This window comes from Peromyscus californicus, unplaced genomic scaffold (assembly GCF_007827085.1).
Source record: "Peromyscus californicus insignis strain IS unplaced genomic scaffold, ASM782708v3 Scaffold_4__1_contigs__length_199733344, whole genome shotgun sequence".
Lineage (NCBI taxonomy): Eukaryota > Metazoa > Chordata > Mammalia > Rodentia > Cricetidae > Peromyscus > Peromyscus californicus.
This window is the reverse complement of record NW_026294562.1, coordinates 90327938-90349237: the sequence shown is the minus strand read 5'-3', so window position 1 is coordinate 90349237 and position 21300 is coordinate 90327938. Positions and strand designations below refer to the sequence as shown.

The 21300-nt window shown below is 46.4% G+C and overlaps 1 protein-coding gene across 5 annotated transcripts in view; it reads left to right on the top strand.

The window, feature by feature from the left end:
- Positions 1–21300, top strand: part of Bmal1 (basic helix-loop-helix ARNT like 1) — a 106528-nt gene that overhangs the window by 56643 nt on the left and 28585 nt on the right. For all 5 annotated transcript variants that reach the window (XM_052763445.1, XM_052763440.1, XM_052763443.1 and 2 more), the window contains 6 exons: positions 7373–7500; positions 15872–15997; positions 17019–17171; positions 18902–18940; positions 19157–19198; positions 20540–20697. In XM_052763445.1, coding sequence (XP_052619405.1) covers positions 17032–17171; positions 18902–18940; positions 19157–19198; positions 20540–20697 — 379 coding nt within the window. In that variant the 5' untranslated portion in view covers positions 7373–7500; positions 15872–15997; positions 17019–17031. The remainder of the gene's footprint in view (positions 1–7372; positions 7501–15871; positions 15998–17018; positions 17172–18901; positions 18941–19156; positions 19199–20539; positions 20698–21300) is intronic.

Below are 21300 nucleotides of genomic sequence, written 5' to 3'. Positions count from 1 at the left end.
CAGTGCTTTTCAAGGTAAAGTACCCTGTACCTCTTAACATCTACCCATTAAACACCTGGTCCTAGGCACCACCCCTTCACCTTCAATGAGCTGTCACACCACACACACACACACACACACACACACACACACACACACACACACACACAACACACACACACACCCCAATAAGCTAATTATTTTCTCCATTCGGCTCATGAGGAATCAAAATGATGGGCTGCCACCTGCTGGAACTTTGTTGTAATGGCACCTAAGTGCACCAGCCCCTCCTGGAGTTGGCTTGTGCTGGGCCTGCCACCTGTTGCATTGGCTGTGCTGTCATGCATTTATTTAAACACTCGAATCTTTCCAACTATGCTGAAAGTGTCTTAAATGTAATGACTGTGGGTTTCCATTGTGTCTGCATTGCCCTGGCCTCTGCCAGAGGCGACAGCGTGGCTTGTTAAATAACCCTGGTAGAAATGTCTGTTATCTTAGGTTCAGGGTGCTGGCTTCACTTGGTGAATGGTTTCTGAACTTAGGTGTCGCCAAGCATGGTTGCTGGATTCCTCTGAGGCTGTCAGAGTATCAAGGGCCAGGGGGACTGGCAGAGGGGATAGGGCCCATCAGCCTCTGGCCTCTTCTCAAAGCCACCATCCTGAGGACATATCAGAGCAACTGAGCAAGTATCAAGGCAGACTGGCCTCATACAGTGGAGCGTGGGGCGGGGGTCACCTGCTGGCTCTCTAGCTGGGGCGGGAAGGCCACCCTCAGGAACACACTGTCAGCTCCTGGGAGGTTGTAGGCATGCAGAGGTGACGACAGTGCAGAGCCCTTCTAAGGCTCTCTAGGCTGTGGAGAAGATTAGCAGACATCCAGCCACTAGACATGGTAGTCTCAGCTGCCAACTCTCGTTCCTATTTTCCTACCCTGTAATTAAGCCCCACTATCAAAAGTTGCTGAGTGGCTTCACGGATCTCTTAGGAGAGCTCCATCTAGCTGTCACTCTGGGCGTGACACCGAGGGAAAAGGAAGCTGGGCTTTCACTGGGGTGGCTTTAAAGAGAGGCCTTTTCCAAAGCCTGTTTCCCCAGAACCACTGGGCATGCTCCATCACTCCAGCCTGTTCTCAAAAGACACCCTTCCATGCTTGGGCTTGTCCTGGTGAGCTGGTTTGTAGATGTCCTGATGTTAGCCACTGAAGGCTGGTTCCGGCTGCCCTGGCTGGCAGCAAGCTCAGAGAGAACGTGTTTGCTCTGTTCCTGGGGCTTTTCCGAATCAAGGTGTGCTCTGGTGTAAGCTCTCTTCATTCCTTCCCCAGGAGTGCTTGTTTCTTTCAGTGTTGGCTTTTTTCTTTGAATTTTGCCTTGGCAAATGGAATTTAGCAGAAGGATCAGCAGTAAAGCCAGATACCTACCTGGCTTTCAGGCCCCACTTTCTGGCTATACTTACTGAACAAGGCGACTCTGCTTTTCAGTTCTTTATTCCTTCCTTAGAGAGTCGGGTCCTGACCACAGTGAGTGAGTCATGTACAGGGCATGAGTCGTGTAAAGGTCAGTCTTGCAGGCATGTGGCTCTAAAACCCTGGTAGGTATTTCCTTCTTTTACTTTGCACCTCACTGTAAGACATGCAGCAGCAGTAACAGTGGGACCAGTCTTAGGGACAGAAGGGTCTTCTGAGATGCAGAAATGTCAGTACTCTGATGGAAACGGACAAACAGATGAGTTGGTCATTCTATTCTTTTGGGCTGCTATCACAGACTATCACAGGCTAGGGCGTGCAGAGTGAAAACAAGCTTGTTTCTGGAGCTCTGGAGGCTGGGAAGTTGACCCTCAAGGTGCTGGCATATGGTGAAGCCCCACCCCCGCGATGAGCAACTTCAGAAGTCTTTTTTTCCTCACAGTGCTATCCACCCAGGACCTTGGCTACAAGGAGGGCCTTCTGCCCAGGATACCTATAGTGTTAAAGGCTCCGTGTGAAGGTTCTGCTTGTCACCTTTGCTCACATTTGGGGGTAGGAGGGAGTCACATAGTCAGATCTGACACCAGGGTCCAGTGTTAAGCATCAGCTGGCTGGGGTCCTTTTGTTCTACCTGGGTAGAAACTGTGCACAGGCAGAGCGAAACTCTTTAAGCCTTTGGCCTCTCTCTGCCTTTGACCCCAGTAAGCAGTTGTGGCTGCAGGCAGGTGCAGCAGCAGGTGGGCTCCTGCAGGCCTAGGCTGCACATGCATTGTAGCTCTGCATCCCTAGGAAGTCAGGGCTCCCCAGCCCTTGGTAGCAGCTAGTGTTACAGCTTCCAGGCAGGTTTCAGCATAAGCGTTCACTCCTCAGCCCTTGACGCTGGCTAGTATTGCAGCTCCTGGGCCCGGTGTGTCTGAGACCTTGGCCCCAGCGACTTGACAGCTCTGATATTTCAGCAACCAGGGCCCACGGTTTCTCTTCTCCAGCCCTTGGCTGCTTTCTTCAGTCTTAGCGCTCCACCTTCTTTCTCCTTATACTTTCCCTCCTGTTCCCTGCTGCCTCCTGTTGCCATGGCAGCTGTCCTGATGGGCAGCAGCTTTGGCCACTCTTGCTGCTGCTGCTGTTGCTGTTGGCTGCTGAAACTGAGGCCCTGGCTTGTTTGCAGCTGGCAGTGCATCCAGCTGCAACACTGCTTTTGCAGCCTGACCTGCAGACTGCACAGCCGGACGACCCTTATTCATCTGTCGGCTAGGTGGCCACTCCCCTGCTCTTTGTTTGGGGTGCCAGCTCCTCACTGTCACCTCCATTCCATTGACTTCACTGTTGCTGCCACTCCACTATTCTGGCTGCTCTTCATGGTACCAGCTCAGTCTACTAAATGTCAGCAGAAGAAAACCATCAAGAAGAGCATTCTGTTAGGCTTAATGTTGTAACACCAGGAGAGACAGTGCAGGAGGTGGGGTGGGGGTGGGACAGGTGGTGTCTCCAGCTAGCTCACAAGTAAGTCAAACTTATGTGGCTGGAGAAGGGTGTTTGTACCAATCACAGCAAACTCCACATTCAAGTGAAAGCGTGTGTTTGCATCAGTCACAGTGCAAACCTCTGCTCAGCCACCAGGGAAGTGCTCCTTCCTCGGCTTAGGTGGGAATGGTTGTAGATTCACCTGAAGTTCACCGAGGTTTGTAGTAGTGAAAAGTCTGTAACAGACTGCTTGAAACTGTCCTGGCTGGGGCTGTGCCTTCAGAATCCAGAGCAGTTAACTGAGCCCACCATGCATACAGTTCCTCAAGGCATTCAGGGAGTGCTCCAAAGTGCCAGTGCTGGCAGATGGTCATCCGGCTTGCTGTTGACTGATGGTCCGTCCATTTGCTCAAGGTAGCCAGGGCAGCATGGGAACATCTACAGCTGTCCTTAGGGAGCTGGATCCCATACCCCAAATTCCTTGTTTATTTACAGGAAAATGAGCCACCAAAGTGCTGACTGTAAGGAGTTATCACTAACACTCCCCGAGTACTGGGGCCTCATGCATGCTGAGCAAGTGCTGTACTATTGAACTGTTTCTCCATCCCCACTGTAGTGATTTTTTTTTTTTTTTTTTTTTTTTTTTTTGGTTTTTCAAGACAGGGTTTCTCTGTGTAGCTTTGCGCCTTTCCTGGATCTCGCACCGTAGACCAGGCTGGCCTCGAACTCACAGAGATCCGCCTGCCTCTGCCTCCCGAGTGCTGGGATTAAAGGCGTGCGCCACCACCGCCCGGCTTGTAGTGATTTTAAAAGTGATTTGACCTAGAGAGAAGTGGGATGTCTTCATCGGTCTCATTAACATGAGGCAACTAAGTGTTGGAACATAAATGCAGCCTGCAGGTAACCTTCTGGTGTGCTGGGTAGGAGAGAAAAGGGCCATGGACACGTGGTCTGGATTGAGGGCTTGGATGTGGCTGTCTTCCTGCAGATGCTCCTTAAGGCTTGGAGTTTAGCATTGTCTTGCCCTGCTCAGAGAAACACTGTGTCTCCTTTGGGTGCCCACTAGTGGCTAACACTCCCACCTTGCCTTCACAGCTGCTGCAACCGCTCTGTGAGGGCAGCATGGGCTGCGACGATTCCTTCCGCCTTCGGCTTCTTTGGGTGGCACTCAGGGGTCTGTGGTGATATTGTGTTCCCCAAAATATTGTGCACCCTAATAAACTTATCTGGGGTCAGAGAACACAACAGCCACTAGATATAAAGGCCAGAAAATGGTGGCACACACGCCTTTAATCCTATCACTTGAGAGGCAGAGACCCATCCAGATCTCTGTGAGTTTAAAGCCACACTGGAAACAGCCAGGCTTGGTGACTCACACCTTTAATCCCAGGAAGTGAGCCTTTAATCCCAGGAAGTGATGGCAGAAAGCAGAAAGGTATATAAGGTGTGAAAACCAGGAACTAGCCTGCTTAAGCTTTCAGGCTTTTGAGCAGCAGTTCAGCTGAGATCCATTCGGATGAGGACACAGAGGCTTCCAGTCTGAGGAAATTGGTGAGGTGAGGAAGCTGTGGCTTGTTCTGCTTCTCTGATCTTCCAGCATTCACCCCAATACCTGGCTCCAGGTTTGTTTTTATTAATAAGACTTTTTAAGATTCATGCTACAGGGGTCCCTGTGCTCTGAGGGGCAGTAGTGGGAGAGGGTACCTCATGTTCTTTCCAGGCACACTGCACAAGTTCCCCCATTAAGTGCTTTCTCTGGCTCTCCAGTAAGATGTTCTCTCTACCTCTAGCACACTCTAGCTCAGAAGTGGGCATATGTGTGGCCCTGGACTGCAGGGCACAGGCCAGGCTCCAAGAGTGGCTTTCATGTGCCATTTACATGCTTGTACCAGGGAGAGGCAGGCCCTTTGAGCCCTCTGCCAGCAAAGGTCCCTTTTATAGGTCCCTGAGGCCTCGGAGAGCTCCCTCCCTGCCTCCTCTCAGAAGTAAGGAGCACAGAAAGATGCGGCTTTTGTCTGTTTGTCTGTCTGTCTGTCCCCTTTTGTTTTTTGTTCTTCTATCTAAGAATGCCTTCTTGGAGAGAGAGAGAGAGTTTTCTAAAAATAGTGTCAGTGTCATATCTGGCTCACTTGTCTAACATGGAAGGAACACCTTCTCAGTTTTGTTTTATAAAGATAATGACAACATCTAAGTTAGCAGTTATTATAATTTCTGTAAAGTAAAATTTAGTATTAGAAAAAAAATCAATCAAAGTGAGGTGTTTCGTATGGAGCAAGGAATTGTAAATCTGGTGAAACCTTGATTGGGGACAAGAGGGAGAAGGGACCTGGGCTTGTCTGCTCATGGGCCACTTGCAGTGAGGCATGGGGCAATTACAGCTCCCTGTAATTGAGGCCCTGACTGGAGGGTTCTAGTTGAGCAGGGAAGATGGGCAGCTGTAACAGCATGAAGGCCTTACCAAGGAACAGGGTGGGTCCCACAGCTTACCACCCAGCTCCCGGGTACCTGGATGTTTCCTCTTGGCTTGAGCCCTGGGCAGTATGTGGAGAGGATGGGCTAGCACTGAGTGAGGCCCAGTGTATCCTGCTAGGGAGTTTGGAATTTTTCTGGCTTAAGGAAAAATTTGGCTTAGAGTGCCCTAAGGGAGGCAGGTATTCTCTCACCAGCTATAGTGGGAGGGACTGAATCTGGAAAGAATGATTGAACATCTGACAGAACATTGGCAGGGGATACAGGGAAGTAGCTAGATCCATCCCTCAGAGGAGCTCTGGGGTGGTGTGTGTGTGTGTGTGTGTGTGTGTGTGTGTGTGTGTGTGTGTGCGCATAGGTATGGACAAGCCCAGAATGGCTTAGGCCTTGCTGACTTGGGAGTTGAGAAGACAGCGTTCCAGCTGGACAGGGATCAGATGGAGCTGGAGTTGCTATGTTAAGCCTGGAGACTGTGTCACTGTTTGCTGTTTCTGCCTACCAGCTGAGGTTTAGAGGCTAGAAGAGCCAGATTTCTAGATAGAGCGTTTGCATGTGCCTGGACTGGAGTTAACGGAGTTGGACTGTGAAGGATTCTGAGCCATGCTGCATGGAGGAGTCAGTGGAGAGGGCCTCCAGGACTTAGGACCATCGAGGCAGGTAGCATTTTCTGAAGACTGCAAAGTAAGGAGCCAGTGTCACGCCAGGCTCTCCGCTTTGGAAGGCCAGGAGAGCATTCTCAGTTGTAGTCCTGCCTGCAGCAGGCAGAGCAGCTTGGATGAGGAGCATGTAGAAGGCCCCTGTGTTCCTTCCACATCAGCTCTTCCCACACACAGGAAACTGCCATGGAGCTCCGACGGGCAGAGTGCAGGCCTGTGTCCTGGCAGAAGTAGGTGGCATCGTTGCCACTTAGCCGAAATGGGCCCTTGCAGATGTCATGCCCGTCTTAGCTTTGGATGTGTCTAGACATCTTGGTGTTCACGGGCATTTTCTTGAAACACCTGAGCTGGTCCTGCTGGCATTTGTTTGGGCTAAAAGGCCTCTGTCCCTTTCTGTTGCTCTGGACCTCTGGGTTCAGATGACTGCTTTCGCTTGCACTGAGAGCTGAGCAATTTTTTAAAAACAATTTTTTTTTCAAAAAATTTTTTGTGTGTATGTGTGTGTCTGCATGCAGCTATGTGCTCATGAGTGCAGTGCCCCTAAAGGCCAGAAGAGGGTGTTGGATCCCTTGGAGTTGGAGTTACAGGTGGTTGTAAGCAACCTGATGTGAGTGCTGAGAACTGAGCTCAGGTCTTCTGGAAGAGCAGCAAGCTCTCTCAACTACTGAGCTATATGTCCGGCACTGTTGTTTTGGGAGGAGGTCTCTCCATAACCCATTCCAGCTTTGAACTTTCTGGGTAGCTGAGGATAGCCTTGAACTTGTGGTCCTCCTGATTCTACCTTCTAAGTGATGAAATTACAGTCACGAGCCACCACTCGTAGCTTAAACTGAACAATATTGTTAGTTGCTTCTGGTCGCCCACCACTCTCAGTGTGACTTTGGCTAGTCTATTTACCTCTTTAAGGATTTTCCCTTTGTAAAATGCATGCAGCAGTAGTACCTGCCTCCTTGAGGGATGTTCATGTCTGAATAAGTTAACCCATGTAAGTCGATAAGTGTCTGATGTAAAATAATACCCGGACATTCACAGTTACTATGTAACCCAGTAAAAGAAGTAATAAAACATGCCTAGCTTTCCTAAAGACGTGTCCAAGAATCCATACTTAGAAGGCGTGGTTTTCTCGGGAAGCATCTGCCAGATTCATGCATTTGCAGCATAGGTATTACAGGGATGTAAAGATGGGCCAGTGAGTGTGGCCAGGATGTGGCGATGGATGGGCTGGGAGCCTGCCCTGTGTGGGTCAGGAGCTCGCTCTCTCACCCCCTTAGCTCACAAGAGACTGCCAGATTTGTTTATCCCTGTGTGACCTGTTTGGGTTTTCTTTCCTTGGGTCTCTACTGTAGGATTTTGGAAGAAGTTGACTGGCTGGAAGAAAGCTATAAAACATGAAAGTCACTTTGAGGTGACCAGCAAGCACATCGGTCCCTTGTACCTCCCACGCTGGATCGAAGCTTAAGAACTGTAACCTCAGGTAATAGCCCCTGGCAGCTGATGGTCATTGGTGGCCTTCAGCAGTTGGGTTGTTAAAAAGTGAGTCAGATCCCAGTGGCTCCCCAGGTCTGACATGTGCAAGGGGCCAAGGATCTGTAAACCACCAAGACCTGGAGGGTAGGGTGTGTATTCAGCCCTTTTCCTGCTTCTCTGAAGGTCGGTGTGAATGTCAGCAGTTATGGTGGCCACGCACCATGAATTTTATAAGATACTCCCCAAAGGACAAGCCAGAATAGCCAAGACAGTTCTGGAAACCGAGCCTAATAAAGGGAAAATAATTTGTTCTGCTGTGTATTAAGATGTGTGCGGAAACCACACTTGTAAGAACAGTGTGATGGTAGAATGAAAAGAACCGGATTAGGGGAACAGAATGGAAGAGTGGACCCAGCCTGTCAGCAGAGGAACCATGTTAGGTGCTTGGTAACAGGAAGCATGGTCTCTAAGAAGTAGTTCTGGGACAACAGTGCATCCACCCTAGGGAAGAGAGAAATGTCTAACCTTGAGTGGTATATCAGAACAGTTGCCAGAAGGATTAAATCGGTAAGTAAAAAAGGGAAATTAAGAGGCAGAGAGAAGGCCCAGTCAGTAAAGTGCTTGTCAGGCAAGCGTGAGGACCTGAGTTTGACTGGGTAGGGGCTGGAGAGATGGCTCAGCAGTTAAGAGCGCGTACTGCTCTTGTAGGAGACCTGAGTTTGATTCCCAAAACCCACACTGGGTGGCTCACAACCTCCTCTAACTCTAGCTTCAGGGGATTCAGTGCATCTGGCCTCTGTGGGCACCAGCACTCATGTACACAGACATACACATACTTACAATTAACAACATTGAGGGCGGGGTATGGAGAGATGACTCAGTGGTTAGAGCACTGGCTGCTCTTCCAGAGGACCTGGGTTCAGTCCTCATCACCTGCATGGCAGCTCACAATATTCTGTAACTCCAGTTCCACGCGATCCAATGTCCTCTTAGGACTGCCAAGAGCACCAGGCACACACAGTGCCTATACATACATACAGGCAAAGGCATCCATATACATAAAAATAAATAAATCTTCAAAAAAATACAAAATTTAAAGCTGAGTATAGAGGCATGCACCTGTAATCCAGTGCTGGGGAAGTGGACACAGGTAGATCCCTGGGGCTTGCCAGCAACCAGTCTATTCCAGTCTGTGAGCTCTGAGTTCAGTAAGAAACCCCATCTCAAGAAATGAGGTACATGATTGGAGAAGGCACCCAAAGTCAACCTCAGTCTCTACACATGTGCATGCATGTGCACACACATCTTTACACAGGTGCACACATAAACATGCACACACACACACATACACAGACTGAAAGTCCAAGCCAACATGGTGGTTTATGCCTGTAATCCTACCACTGGGAAGCTGAAGTAGGTGGGTCACTGTTTGAGGCCAGCTTGGGCTACACAGTAAGATCCTGTCTCAAAAAAAAAAAAAAAAAAAAAAAAAGTGAATAAAATAAATTAAAAGTTACAAAGTATTGGTATAAAGAGGAATCTTTGTGTTATATTATTTTGAAAATGATTTTTGTAATGTTTTAAAACTACATAGAAAATTCAAAAGTCAAAAGGAAATGAAAGAAAAAAGCTTACAACGTCTGTGATGAACACAGAACTGCTTTGTCATATGCAGATTATTTCACTCATTTCCGATGTCCTGTGGAACATTTCTGTGTGCCAGAAAGAGTTCTGCAAGCTGTGGGCAGTCAGTAGAGCAGAGCCCTTGCTCTCCATAGCTGACCACCTTGTAGGGAGGGCAGAAAGGAGATTGTAATAGGGAAAGGTAGATTCGGAAAACATAAATAGGGGTAGTGAATAGGAGAGTTGGCAGAGTTTACACTATATGGTCCTTCAAAGAAGTGTCACTAAGGCTATGAAAGCCGTGCTAAGAGGAAAATTCAAAGCTCTAAATGCACACATAAAGAAGATGGAGAAATCTCATACCAGTGACTTAACAGCACAACTGAAAGCTCTAGAACAAAAAGAAACAAACTCACCCAGGAGAAATAGACACCAGGAAATAATCAAATTGAGGGCTGAAGTCAATGAAATAGAAACCAAGAGAACAGTACAAAAAATCAATGAAACAAAGAGTTGGTTCTTTGAAAAAAATCAACAAGATAGACAAACCCCTAGCCAAATTAACCAAAAGGCAAAGAGAGAGCACCCAAATTAACAAAATCAGAAATGAAAAGGGAGACATAAAAACAGACAACGAGGAAATCCAGAGAATCATCAGGTCATACTTGAAAAACCTGTACTCCACGAAAATTGGAAAATCTGGAAGAAATGGACAATTTTCTGGATAGATACCACATACCAAAGTTAAATCAAGACCAGATAAACTATTCAAATAGACCAGTAACCCCTAAAGAAATAGAAACAGTCATCAAAAGTCTCCCAACCAAAAAAAGCCCAGGACCAGATGGTTTCAGTGCAGAATTCTAACAGATTTTCAAAGAACTAATTCCAATACTCTTCAAATTGTTCCACACAATAGAAACAGAAGGAACATTACCAAACTCTTTTTATGAGGCTACAATTACCCTGATACTCAAACCACACAAAGATGCAACAAAGAAAGAGAATTACAGACCAGTCTCCCTCATGAATATTGATGCAAAAATACTCAGCAAAATATTGGCAAACTGAATCCAAGAACACATCAAAAAAATTATCCACCATGACCAAGTAGGTTTCATCCCAGGGATGCAAGGATGGTTCAACATACGAAAATCTGTCAATGTAACACACCATGTAAACAAACTGAAAGAAAAAAACCACATGATCATCTCATTAGATGCTGAAAAAGCCTTTGACAAAATCCAACACCCCTTCATGATAAAGGTCTTAGAGAGATCAGGAATACAAGGAACATTCCTAAACATAATAAAGGCAATTTACAGCAAGCCAACAGCCACCATCAAATTAAATGGAGAGAAACTCAAAGCGATTCCACTAAAATCAGGAACAAGACAAGGCTATCCACTCTCCCCATATTTATTCAATATAGTACTTGAAGTTCTAGCTAGAGCAATAAGAAGATTGCTCAATAAAAGGAGATCAAAAGGATACAAATTGGAAAGGAAGAAGTCAAACTTTCACTGTTTGCAGATGATATGATAGTATACATAAGTGACCCCAAAAATTCTACCAGGGAACTCCTACAGCTGATAAACTCCTTCAGTAAAGTGGCAGGATACAAGATCAACTCAAAAAAATCAGTAGCCCTCCTATACACAAATGATAAAAGGGCTGAGAAAGAAGTCAGAGAAACATCACCCTTTACAATAGCCACAAATAATATAAAATACCTTGGGATAACACTAACTAAACAAGTGAAGGACCTTTTTGATAAGAACTTTAAATCTCTAAAGAAAGAAATTGAAGAAGATATCAGAAAATGGAAGGATCTCCCATGCTCATGGATAGATAGGATTAACGTAGTAAAATGGCAGTCTTCTCCAAAAGCAATCTACAGATTCAATGCAATCCCCATCAAAATCCCAACACAATTCTTCACAGACTTGAAAAGAAAAATACTCAACTTCATGTGGAAAAACAAAAGACCCAGGATAACTAAAAGAATCCTGTATAATAAAGCAATCTCTGGAGGCATCACCATCCCTGACGTCAAGCTCTACTATAGAGCTATAGTAATAAAAACAGCTTGGTACTGGTATAAAAACCAACATACAGACCAATGGAATCAAATTGAAGACCCTGACATTAATCCACGCACATATGAACACCTAATTTTTGACAAAGAAGCCAAAACTATACAATGGAAAAAAGAAAGTATCTTCAACAAATGGTGCTGGCATAACTGGATGTCAGTATGTAAAAGATTACAAATAAGCCGGGCGGTGGTGACGCACGCCTTTAATCCCAGCACTCGGGAGGCAGAGGCAGGCGGATCTTTGTGAGTTCGAGGTCAGCTTGGTCTACAAAGTGAGTTCCAGGAAAGGTGCAAAACTACACAGAGAAACCCTGTCTCGAAAAACCAAAAAAAAAAAAAAAAAAAGATTACAAATAGATCCATATTTGTCACCATGCACAAAACTCAAGTCCAAGTGGATCAAAGACCTCAACATAAATCCACTTACACTAAACTTAATAGAAGAGAAAGTAGGAAGTACTCTTGAACGCATTGGCACAGGAGATCATGTAACAGGAATCTTAAAAGTTCTTATTAGTAAAAACAAATCTGGGCCAGGTATTGGGGTGAAATGCTGGATGGTCAGAGAGACAGAACAAGCCACAGCTAACCTCACCTGGCCAACTTCTCAGCTGATCTTGTTTCCTCAGACTGGAAGCCTCTGTGTCCTCATATCCGAATGGTTCTCAGCTGAACTGTGCTGCTCAAAACCTAAAAGCTTAACCAGTCAAATGATTCTAGTTTCTGGTCCTCACGCCTTATATACCTTTCTGCTTTCTACCACCACGCCCTGGGATTAAAGGCTCGCTTTCTGGGATTAAAGGCGTAAGTCACCATGCCTGGCCGTTTCCATTGTGGCCTTGAACTTACAGAGATCCAGAGGGATTTCTACCTCTGGAGTGCTAGGATTAAAGGTGTGAGTGCCACCATTTTCTAGCCTTTGTATCTAGTGACTGTTCTGTCTCTGACCCCAGAAAAGTTTATTAAGGTGCACAATATTTTGGGGAACACAATACCACCACAAGATCACTTCCTAAATATAACACCAGCAGCACAGACACTGAGCACAACAATTAATAAATGGGACCTCTTGAAACTGAGAAGCTTTTGTAGGGCAAAAGACACGGTCAATAAGACAAAAAGACAGCCTACAGAATGGGAAAAGACCTTCACCAACCCCACATCTAACAGAGGACTGATCTCCAAAGTATATAAAGAACTCAAGAAACTAGACATCAAAATACTGAACAATCCAATTGAAAAATGGGCTAAAGAACTAAACAGAGAATTCTCAAAAGAAGAATCACAAATGGCTGAAAGACATTTAAAGAAATGCTCAACAACCTTGGTCATGAGAGAAATGCAAATCAAAATGACTCTGAGATACCACATTGCACCTGTCAGAATGGCTATGATCAAAAACACTAATGACAGTAAATGTTGGAGAGGATGCAGAGCAAAGGGAACACTCCTCCACTGTTGGTAGGAATGCAAACTTGTACAACCACTGTGGAAATCAGCATGGCGGTTTCTCCGAAAATTGGGAATCGATTTACTTCAAGACTCAGCCATACCACTCTTGGGCATATACCCAAGGAATACTCGGTGATACCACAAAGATACATGCTCAATTATGTTCATAGCAGCACTATTTGTAATAGCCAGAACATGGAAACAATCTAGATGCCCGTCAACTGAAGAATGGATTAAGAAAATGTGGTACATATACACAATGGAGTAATACTCAGAAGAGAAAAACAATGACAGCATGAAATTTGAAGGCAAATGGATGGAACTAGAAAATATCATCTTGAGTGTGGTAACCCAAACCCAGAAGGACAAACATGGTATGTACTCACTCGTAAGTGGGTTCTAGATATAAAGCAAAGAACAATCAGACTGCAACCCACAGAACCAGGGAGGCTATATAGCGGGGGAACCCTAGGATGACTGTGGCTTATACTAAGTTTTGGTTTTACTCAGTTACTGAGCAAGCCTCAATGAAACATTTCACTATTAGGATAAAAATAGTGTATACTGTATCAAACTGATAATAGAAAAATAAATAAATAAATAAATAAATAAAACAAAAACAAAAAACAAGTGTCACTAAGGAAGTGACATTTAGCAGTGACCTGTTCTGTATTTTTAATTCTGTGCCAATAAGAAGACCAATGGAGGGGTCAGGTGGCTTCTTGACTTGAAGCCTAGAAGGATGGAGACCACTTGATTACTTAGGGAGGCCTGAAAGGCTTGCTTGAGGGGACATAAGCGGGTCAATATAGAATCTCTGTCACATACTCAGGTGGAGATGTTAGGGAGATGGGTGGTTAGACAAGTCTAGAACTCGGGACAGCAAGGCTGGAGATAGAAGCTTGGGGTTGTCACAGTGTGGGTGGCATTTGAGACAAAGTAGAACTCCTAGGGACTGAGTATGGACAGAGACATTGGCCAGGGAGAGGTCAGCTCTGCCCATGCCACTGGTGGAGGGAGTGAGAGCTGGCCATTGGATCTAGAAAAGAATGGCCCCTGCTGAACTAGGTAGGGTAGCCGCAGTCTTGTAAAGACATCATGAAGGGACAAAGCCTGACCTGGGGGCCAGAGAGATGACTCAGAAGTTAAGAGTACTGGCTGTTCTTCCAGAACACTGGAGTTTAATTCCCAGCACCCACCCAGTGTTTCACAACCCTCTGTGACTCCAGATCCAGGGAATCTAGTGCTCCTTTTTGACACCCATAGGCACTAGGTGTGGTGGTATTGTGTTCCCCAAAATATTGTGCACTCTAATAAACTTACCTGGGGTCAGAGAACAGAACAGCCACAATATTAAACATAGAGGTTAGGCAGTGATGATAGCGCATTCCAGAGGCAGAGATCTGCCTGGATCTCTGTGAGTTCAAGGCCACACTGGAAACAGCCAAGCATGGTGACTCACCTTTAATCCCAGGAAGTAATGGCAGGAGGCAGAAAGGTATTTAAGGCGTGAGGACAAGGAACTATAGCCTGGTCAAGCTTTTAGGCTTTTGAGCAGCAGTTCAGTGGAGATTCATTTTGGATGAGGACTCAGAGGCTTCCAGTCTGAGGAAACAGGATCAGCTGAAGAATTGGCAAGGTGAGGTAGCTGTGGCTTGTTCTGCTTCTCTAATCTTTCAGCATTCACCCCAATATCTGGCTTCAGGTTTGTTTTCATTAATAAGACCTCCTAACAATTTGTGCTACAACTAGGCACACAAGTGGGTGTATAGACATCATACAAGCAAAACACCCACCTACATAAAATAAAGCAAAATTAAATTAAATTAAAAAAATCCTGACCCGAGTTAGATTATGCTGGAGACATAGACAATGGGACTATAGGAAGACAGTGTCCCAAACAGTTTATTTAGGCTTAGGGTGTTATGATTTATTACGAGTGGGGTGGTGGGGTGGGGGGAACATGCTGGTATGCTGAGCAGTTGCAGTGGTGAGCTGGCAGGCGATCCACTTCATGCGGACATGGTGGTGGCCAGTAATACACAATCCAGACACTGCATCCACGTGGAGAGTTTATTATAATAGAGAGATAAAGAGGCAGAGAGACAGAAAGAGGAAAACAGAGAGAGGAATGGGGGGGAAGGGAGGTGTGCATACCTCATGGGAGGAAAAACAGGAGAGATTTCTCCTTAAGAAGAGGCTTCTACATCAGGATGCAGGGTGGCCCCAAGGGGCAGGATCAGAATATTAACATGGGGGATGGCACAGAACCAAGGTAGAGCACTTGCCCAGCAAGCAAAGCCCTGGGTTCTATATTCTGAACAACAGGGAAAAATAATGTGTTGGCTGTTTCCCCTCCAAGATGCAGTATGACTGATGTTCATCCGGATGAGAACGATCCAGTTGTGTGGGGAGCATGGATGATATAAAATTGGGCAAGGGGTAGGGATCCTGGAATGATGGCCTTGGGCAGAGGAGAGCAGTAGGGCTCAGGAAGGCCTGAGGGAAGGGGGAGCCTCAGCAGCAATGCCCACTTAGATGTGGGTGTGTTTGCTGGCCACCTTTTGACTTAACCCAAGCTTGCAGGGCTGGGGGTGTGGCTCAGGGAGAGAGCATTGGCAGCATGCATGAGGCCTTGGCTTCAGATTCCAGTACTGCGGTGGGGGTGGTGTGGGAAGGAGAGAGAGAAAAAGGAGAAAAATTACCACCTAAAGTGAGAATGAGGGGGATGTTGGAAGTTGGACAAGAGAGACAACAGGAAGTCCCTGAGCGCAGAAGGGACACCAGGGGCCAGGTGTGGGAAGGAAGGCTGGCAGCTCCGTGTGCGCACGGGCCTCCGAAGTGTACTTTTCTGAAGCACACAGGTGAACACCGGGCAGAAGACATGTGGTATAGAAATGGGGGCTGAGTACAGACACCAGGGGAGACAAATGCCTACAAAGGGAGAGGCAACATCAGTAGTAAGTAAAACTTCAGAAACTGGCAAGGCCTCTTTCGGGGATAGAAATATCCAGAGCTGCCCACTGGCTGCCCTGCTTTTAGAAATTAATTCTGAGAGGTAACACATGGAGACACGTACATAAAGGTGTAGATTCCAGAAGTGTAGAAGTTGGCACTGGCCTGACCGGGAGGGGTTGGTTACTAGCCGCAGGGCATAATAGTGATTTTGTGAAGCAGCACTCACCCTTACCCTCTTGTTTTGCAGATGTGGGAACTCAGGCCCAGAGGGTGGGAGTGACAGCCCTAGTCCAATCCTGTGGAGCTTGGAGCCCTTGGCAGCCCACTGGGCAACCCCTCTGCAGCAGGGTTTGGAGTTAGAGTCCCTTACAAGGTACTTAGGACTTTTTTGAGTCAGCTTACTCTGTGCTTGTAAAATATGAACTCGGAAAATGGCTTGTACTGTCATTTGCAATGTCTTCCTTTAATTATGCAAGCAGATGCTGGGATCAAAGGGGTGGGGCAGGATGGGGTGGGGCAGGGTGGGGAGAGAGAGATGCCAGACCTTGCCTGGTAAGGAAGAGAGAGGAGCTATATTACCTTAACTCTGCAGTAGGACTTAGGCTTTCTTTTGGAGAATGACAGTCAAGACTGGGCCCTACTAACGTTGCCCAGGCTAGTCTTGAACTCATGATTCTCCTGCTTCCACCTCCTAAGAACTATGAGTGTACCACCATGCCCAGCTATCTATATACCTCTTATGTTTTGTGTTTTTCCACAATTTTTTTTACAACATCAATAACAAAAGTACAAAAACCAGCTTGTGTTTCATGTTTATTTCACTGGTTATATATTAATTAGAAGGAAATGAAGTTGCCTGTGTCTGAGTATATGTGGGATATTGGGTCGTTTCTCCATGTCCCAGTCTGGTTTAGTCTTCCCTTAATGTAGGTCCTAGGAGAAGCCACCAAACCTCTCTGGCACAGAGACACTTGCACAAAGATGTAGTGTCTTCACAAATTACAACTCTGAAAATAAGCATGAGGCTTTCCCCACTGTCCTGTGTGCCTCTTCTGGGCTGCGGGGTGAGTGATGCTCTTGCAGTAAACCAGACCCATGTCCTCAGGGTCATCCAGGCCCTGCACCACCTCAGAGAACATATTGACATAACTTTCCTGAGGTTGGCGATGGCTCATGCTGCCCTGCCAGGGGACCAAGTTCAGTTCCCAGCACCGCCATCAGGCAGCTCACAACTGCTCATGACTCCAGCTCTAGGGGGATTAAATGCCTCATGCTTCCACAGGTACTGCATTCATGTTCACACACACCCCCACACACATACACATAAGTGAGAAGAAAACAGATCTTTAAAAGTGAAGTGTTTACAAAGAAGTGTCCTCTTGTAATCGTTTTAGTACTTTCCTTCCAATGGCGGACCAGAGAATGGACATCTCCTCCACAATCAGTGACTTCATGTCCCCAGGCCCCACCGACCTGCTCTCCAGTTCCCTGGGCACCAGTGGCGTGGACTGCAACCGCAAGAGGAAAGGCAGTGCCACCGACTACCAGTAAGGGACAGTCAGCTCCCGTCAGGGCATGGGCACAGAGCCCCTGCCCACAGCTGCCGTTGTTCCCAGAGGAAGGTGTGGGAGACTCCGGGCCCCTCCAAGTGCTACGCATTTGATTTTGGCTTCATCTGCTCCTAAATGTCAAGCCAGGAAGGCCAGCAGCCCTGCTTATGTGTCTGTGTCCCCTGCTGTCCTCAGATTATTCCATGTCATGGGGGGAAAGAACAGCCTTATAGTCAAGTCCTGTCCCCCCACCCCCCCACCCCGCCCCTTCCCCTTTTCCTTTGCTCCTTTAAGTAGGAGAACTCAATCTGGAGAAGTGATGTTGGGGAGAGCTCACATGCAGCCTCTTTGAAGACAGAAAGGGTCAGCTGCTTAACTGCAGTGTATGGAATGGAGGAGTAGCAGCATGTCAACAGCCTAGGGACATTGCACTATATTAATTAGCATGTACTTGCACTGTTCAGGAGTATTTGTTTCTCTTTAGACTTGACTTTTCTATTGAGGAAGTGAGCATTTTCCTTCTCACCACCCACTCTCCTGTCCCCGTAGCCTGCTAGGGAGGGATGCAGGGTAGACCGTTCAGAGGCATGGTTCATTTCACTGAGGCAGATATGTGGAGTCCATTGAAGGGATTTTCTTTTGTTGAAATGAGTGAAAAATCTCTGAGGAGGTAGCTCCCCCAGCAGACGTCCTTTCTGCTGAAGTCCACAGGTCCAATTTGGGGAACACAGAGGCTGGAGCTCAGATGTCCCCTAGGAGATGCTATGATTAATGTGTAAGTGATCCCAGATCACTGAGAGAGCCCCCGGGGATGGAAAGTGGGTGACAACCGGGGGCTCCTGCCATAGCGTTCACTCCCCAGCACAGACCAGGGCGTTTTTGTGAAGCTTTGTCTTGGGCAAATGCTGATGAAGTGACTAACATGTTCTAAGATTTCTGTTGGACCTGTGATCTCTAGCCTCATCATCACCCAGTAACCTTCAAGCTTCCTCTGTGGACCCCAGTTTTGCAAATTTTTGCAAATTACCTTCTACAATTCATAGTTCTTCCCCCTGTAGTTTTCCTATATTAAGGCCATGGGCTTCTCACCTGGGGATGAGCTTGGTCACAGTGGTAGACACAATTCCATTGCAAAGGGGCACGTTTGTCTTGTAACCCATATGACTTCCTCTGAGGCCCAGGAACCTGCAACCACATTGCAACCTGTGGTGGCAATGCCTTGAGATGCTGCCCAGGGCTCTGCTCTTCCCTTCCCTGTTGCTCAGTGCTTTCCTTAGCTGCTCCTCACTTCATCCCCCATCCAACAAATAGACAAATGCACTAGTGTCTTTGGTGTTTGGTATGTTTAGAAATGGAGTAAATTTCATTTATCATCTATTCAGAACAGCTAAGGAATGAGGTGGCACAGATGTCTGGCTACTCTGGTTAACTAAGAGTCTCCTCCATAAACACTGTAGATTCCCAGTTTTCTAATAATCATACTGTGAACTAGTTTATTGAACAGACATACTCTATGGAGATTTAATAACTTTTGTTTGGTAATGCAGAATGCCTGTCTAGCCTTTATAATAGGGTCCACTTGATTGTGCTTGCTTGTGTTACTATTATACATCTGTTTCTGTATCATGGTTATTTGAGTTTTCTGGGTAAATGAGAGGCTTCTCTATGATAAGATGCTATGCTGCACGTCTGTATTGACATGTGATCGTCTGCTCTTGTTTTTGCAGAGAAAGTATGGACACAGACAAAGATGATCCTCATGGAAGGTACCATAACCTAATAACTTGCACTTCATTCTCTTTGCAAGTGAATGTGGGCTCAGGACTGTCTCTCTAATCCCAGTCTCTAGCATGGCTAATAACCAAGAACCCATGTGTGTCTGTAGAGAGGTGTCAGGGGTCAGGCAGGGAAAAAACAGAAGTGTGTAACTCTACCAGTCATCCCCAGGGGACTGAATTTTAATCTTTTGCATTCCCCTCCAGGTTAGAATACGCAGAACACCAAGGAAGGATCAAGAATGCAAGGTAAGTTCAACCTCTGATTTTGTCTACAAAACATTCTACTTTCAGTCGCTTAGAGAGCAGCCAAGGAGGCTCAGTGTATTTATTCTCGGTTGCTGGAGTTGTTTGGGCACTGTCACCTCAGGAAATGAGGTGGCAGCAGGTTTCAGCTGGTTGAAGCTTCTGCCCTTTGCTCCCCATGTATTGAGCTGGCCTTCACTTGGTGCTGTCTGTGCACATTTAACCTGGAGGAAACTTTGGAGGTAGCAGAAAGTCACCCCAGGCCAGAGTTCTCTCCAGTCTTCCTCACTCATTGGCCCTTCAGAAGACATAGGCTGAGATGCCATTCCTGGGACCTCTAACAGGGACCTTTATTGTGCTGCAAGTATTGTCTGAAGGCCAGCTCTTAGGCACCTCTGCTCCTCAGAGATCTCCTGACTTGGTCCTCCTCATCCCAGTCACCCTTGCTGGTGCCCTTCTGTTGGGTCTTCATGTCTCCCTGCCATCACTAACTAGGGCTAGTTGAGGTTGTGTCGTGGCACACAGAACCACTAAGCTGCACACTGGCTAACCTGACATTCCTAGCCTCTCCCTTGCAGACCAGCCTATGGCCTCTGCAGGTGGCTCCATGTTTCAGTATTGCTTCTCCATTGTTGATGTTCCTCTATGGGAGGATGGTCAGAAAACATCAGCTGCACATCTTGTAGGGAAGTGTCCTCATACCTAAACAAGCAGCCAGTTCAGGGGTAGAGTACGATGTGACATCCCTCAAAAAGAGCCCGGGGACAGACTGGGAATCTGTTATATCTATGTGGGTCCTGGTTGATCTAAGAACATGTTAGTACTAGTTACCTCCATCAGATAGACATGATGGCCTTAGCAGGCCACACAGTGGGCTGCCCACAGGTTGCACAGGCACATGCTGCGGGGCCTGGGTATTCTGTAGCTCTTTTGGATGCTTGGGTATGTGGAACCTCTACCTCCTTCCTTCCTCTTCCTATCCACATCCCCAAACCCTGGTCTTATAGAATCTGAAGAAAAGAACAACAAGGAAAAATAGACAATTCAGTTTGTTGTGAAAGGACAATTGTCATAGGTTTGTTTTGTTTGTTTTTTTCCATAAAAGATGGGGTAAGCATCAAAAACAAATAAATGAAAAAACAAATCAGTTACGTAATTCTGACTTGTCAATGAGACCATTTGGGGGTGATTTTTAGTATAAAAGTCTAGTTTGAAACATTCTACAGAGTCTAAATTTCCCATGTCAGAGAATTTTGGAAGCAGTCACACCTCACATATTTTTGTCAGTGTTACCTTGCTGCTGGCTTACATTGCAGATGAAATCATTCTCCTTCCCATGTTCAGGGAGGCCCACAGTCAGATTGAAAAGAGGCGTCGGGACAAAATGAACAGTTTCATTGATGAATTGGCTTCTTTGGTACCAACATGCAATGCGATGTCCAGGAAGTTAGATAAGCTCACCGTGCTAAGGATGGCTGTTCAACACATGAAGACATTGAGAGGTGAGATCTCAGGCTTCATTACCTTTATGCCCTTGACCACAAATGTGACCACCCTTGGCCTGCACTGTCCCTGACACAAATGGCAATTTCTTTCAGTATGTGACCCTAAGTGATACACCTGTACATCTCAGCAACAGATGAGGGCCAATCAAGTGATTAATGAGCTGATGCAGGTACTGGGGTGTAACTTGCAGTCATATAAACATAAGAGCTCAAATGCCTCTGTATGTATACTTGGCTTCCTGCCTACCGGAGAGGGCACCTCTCAAGTTCCCCTTTGCATGTGCCGGGATCCCTTACAGTGATCAAAATCAGAAGCGTAGGAGCACACAGGGAGGCAGGAAAGAACCTTGGACTTCTAAGAGAGAAACATACCCTGGTTCCCCTGATGAGTGAGTCACAGGTAGAAAGTCTTATTATCAGAAATGAACATTGATGATATTTTCATCTTCTTGGAATTTTCCCGAACTAAATTGACTCTTTGTGAGGGAGGCAGTATTTTCATTCTTTGCCAAGTGTGGGGAGGGTGAGAAAACAGAGGCAGGAAAGTAGAACCAACTTACCAAAACTGCAGGAGGAATCGGAAGTACATCATCCATTTTG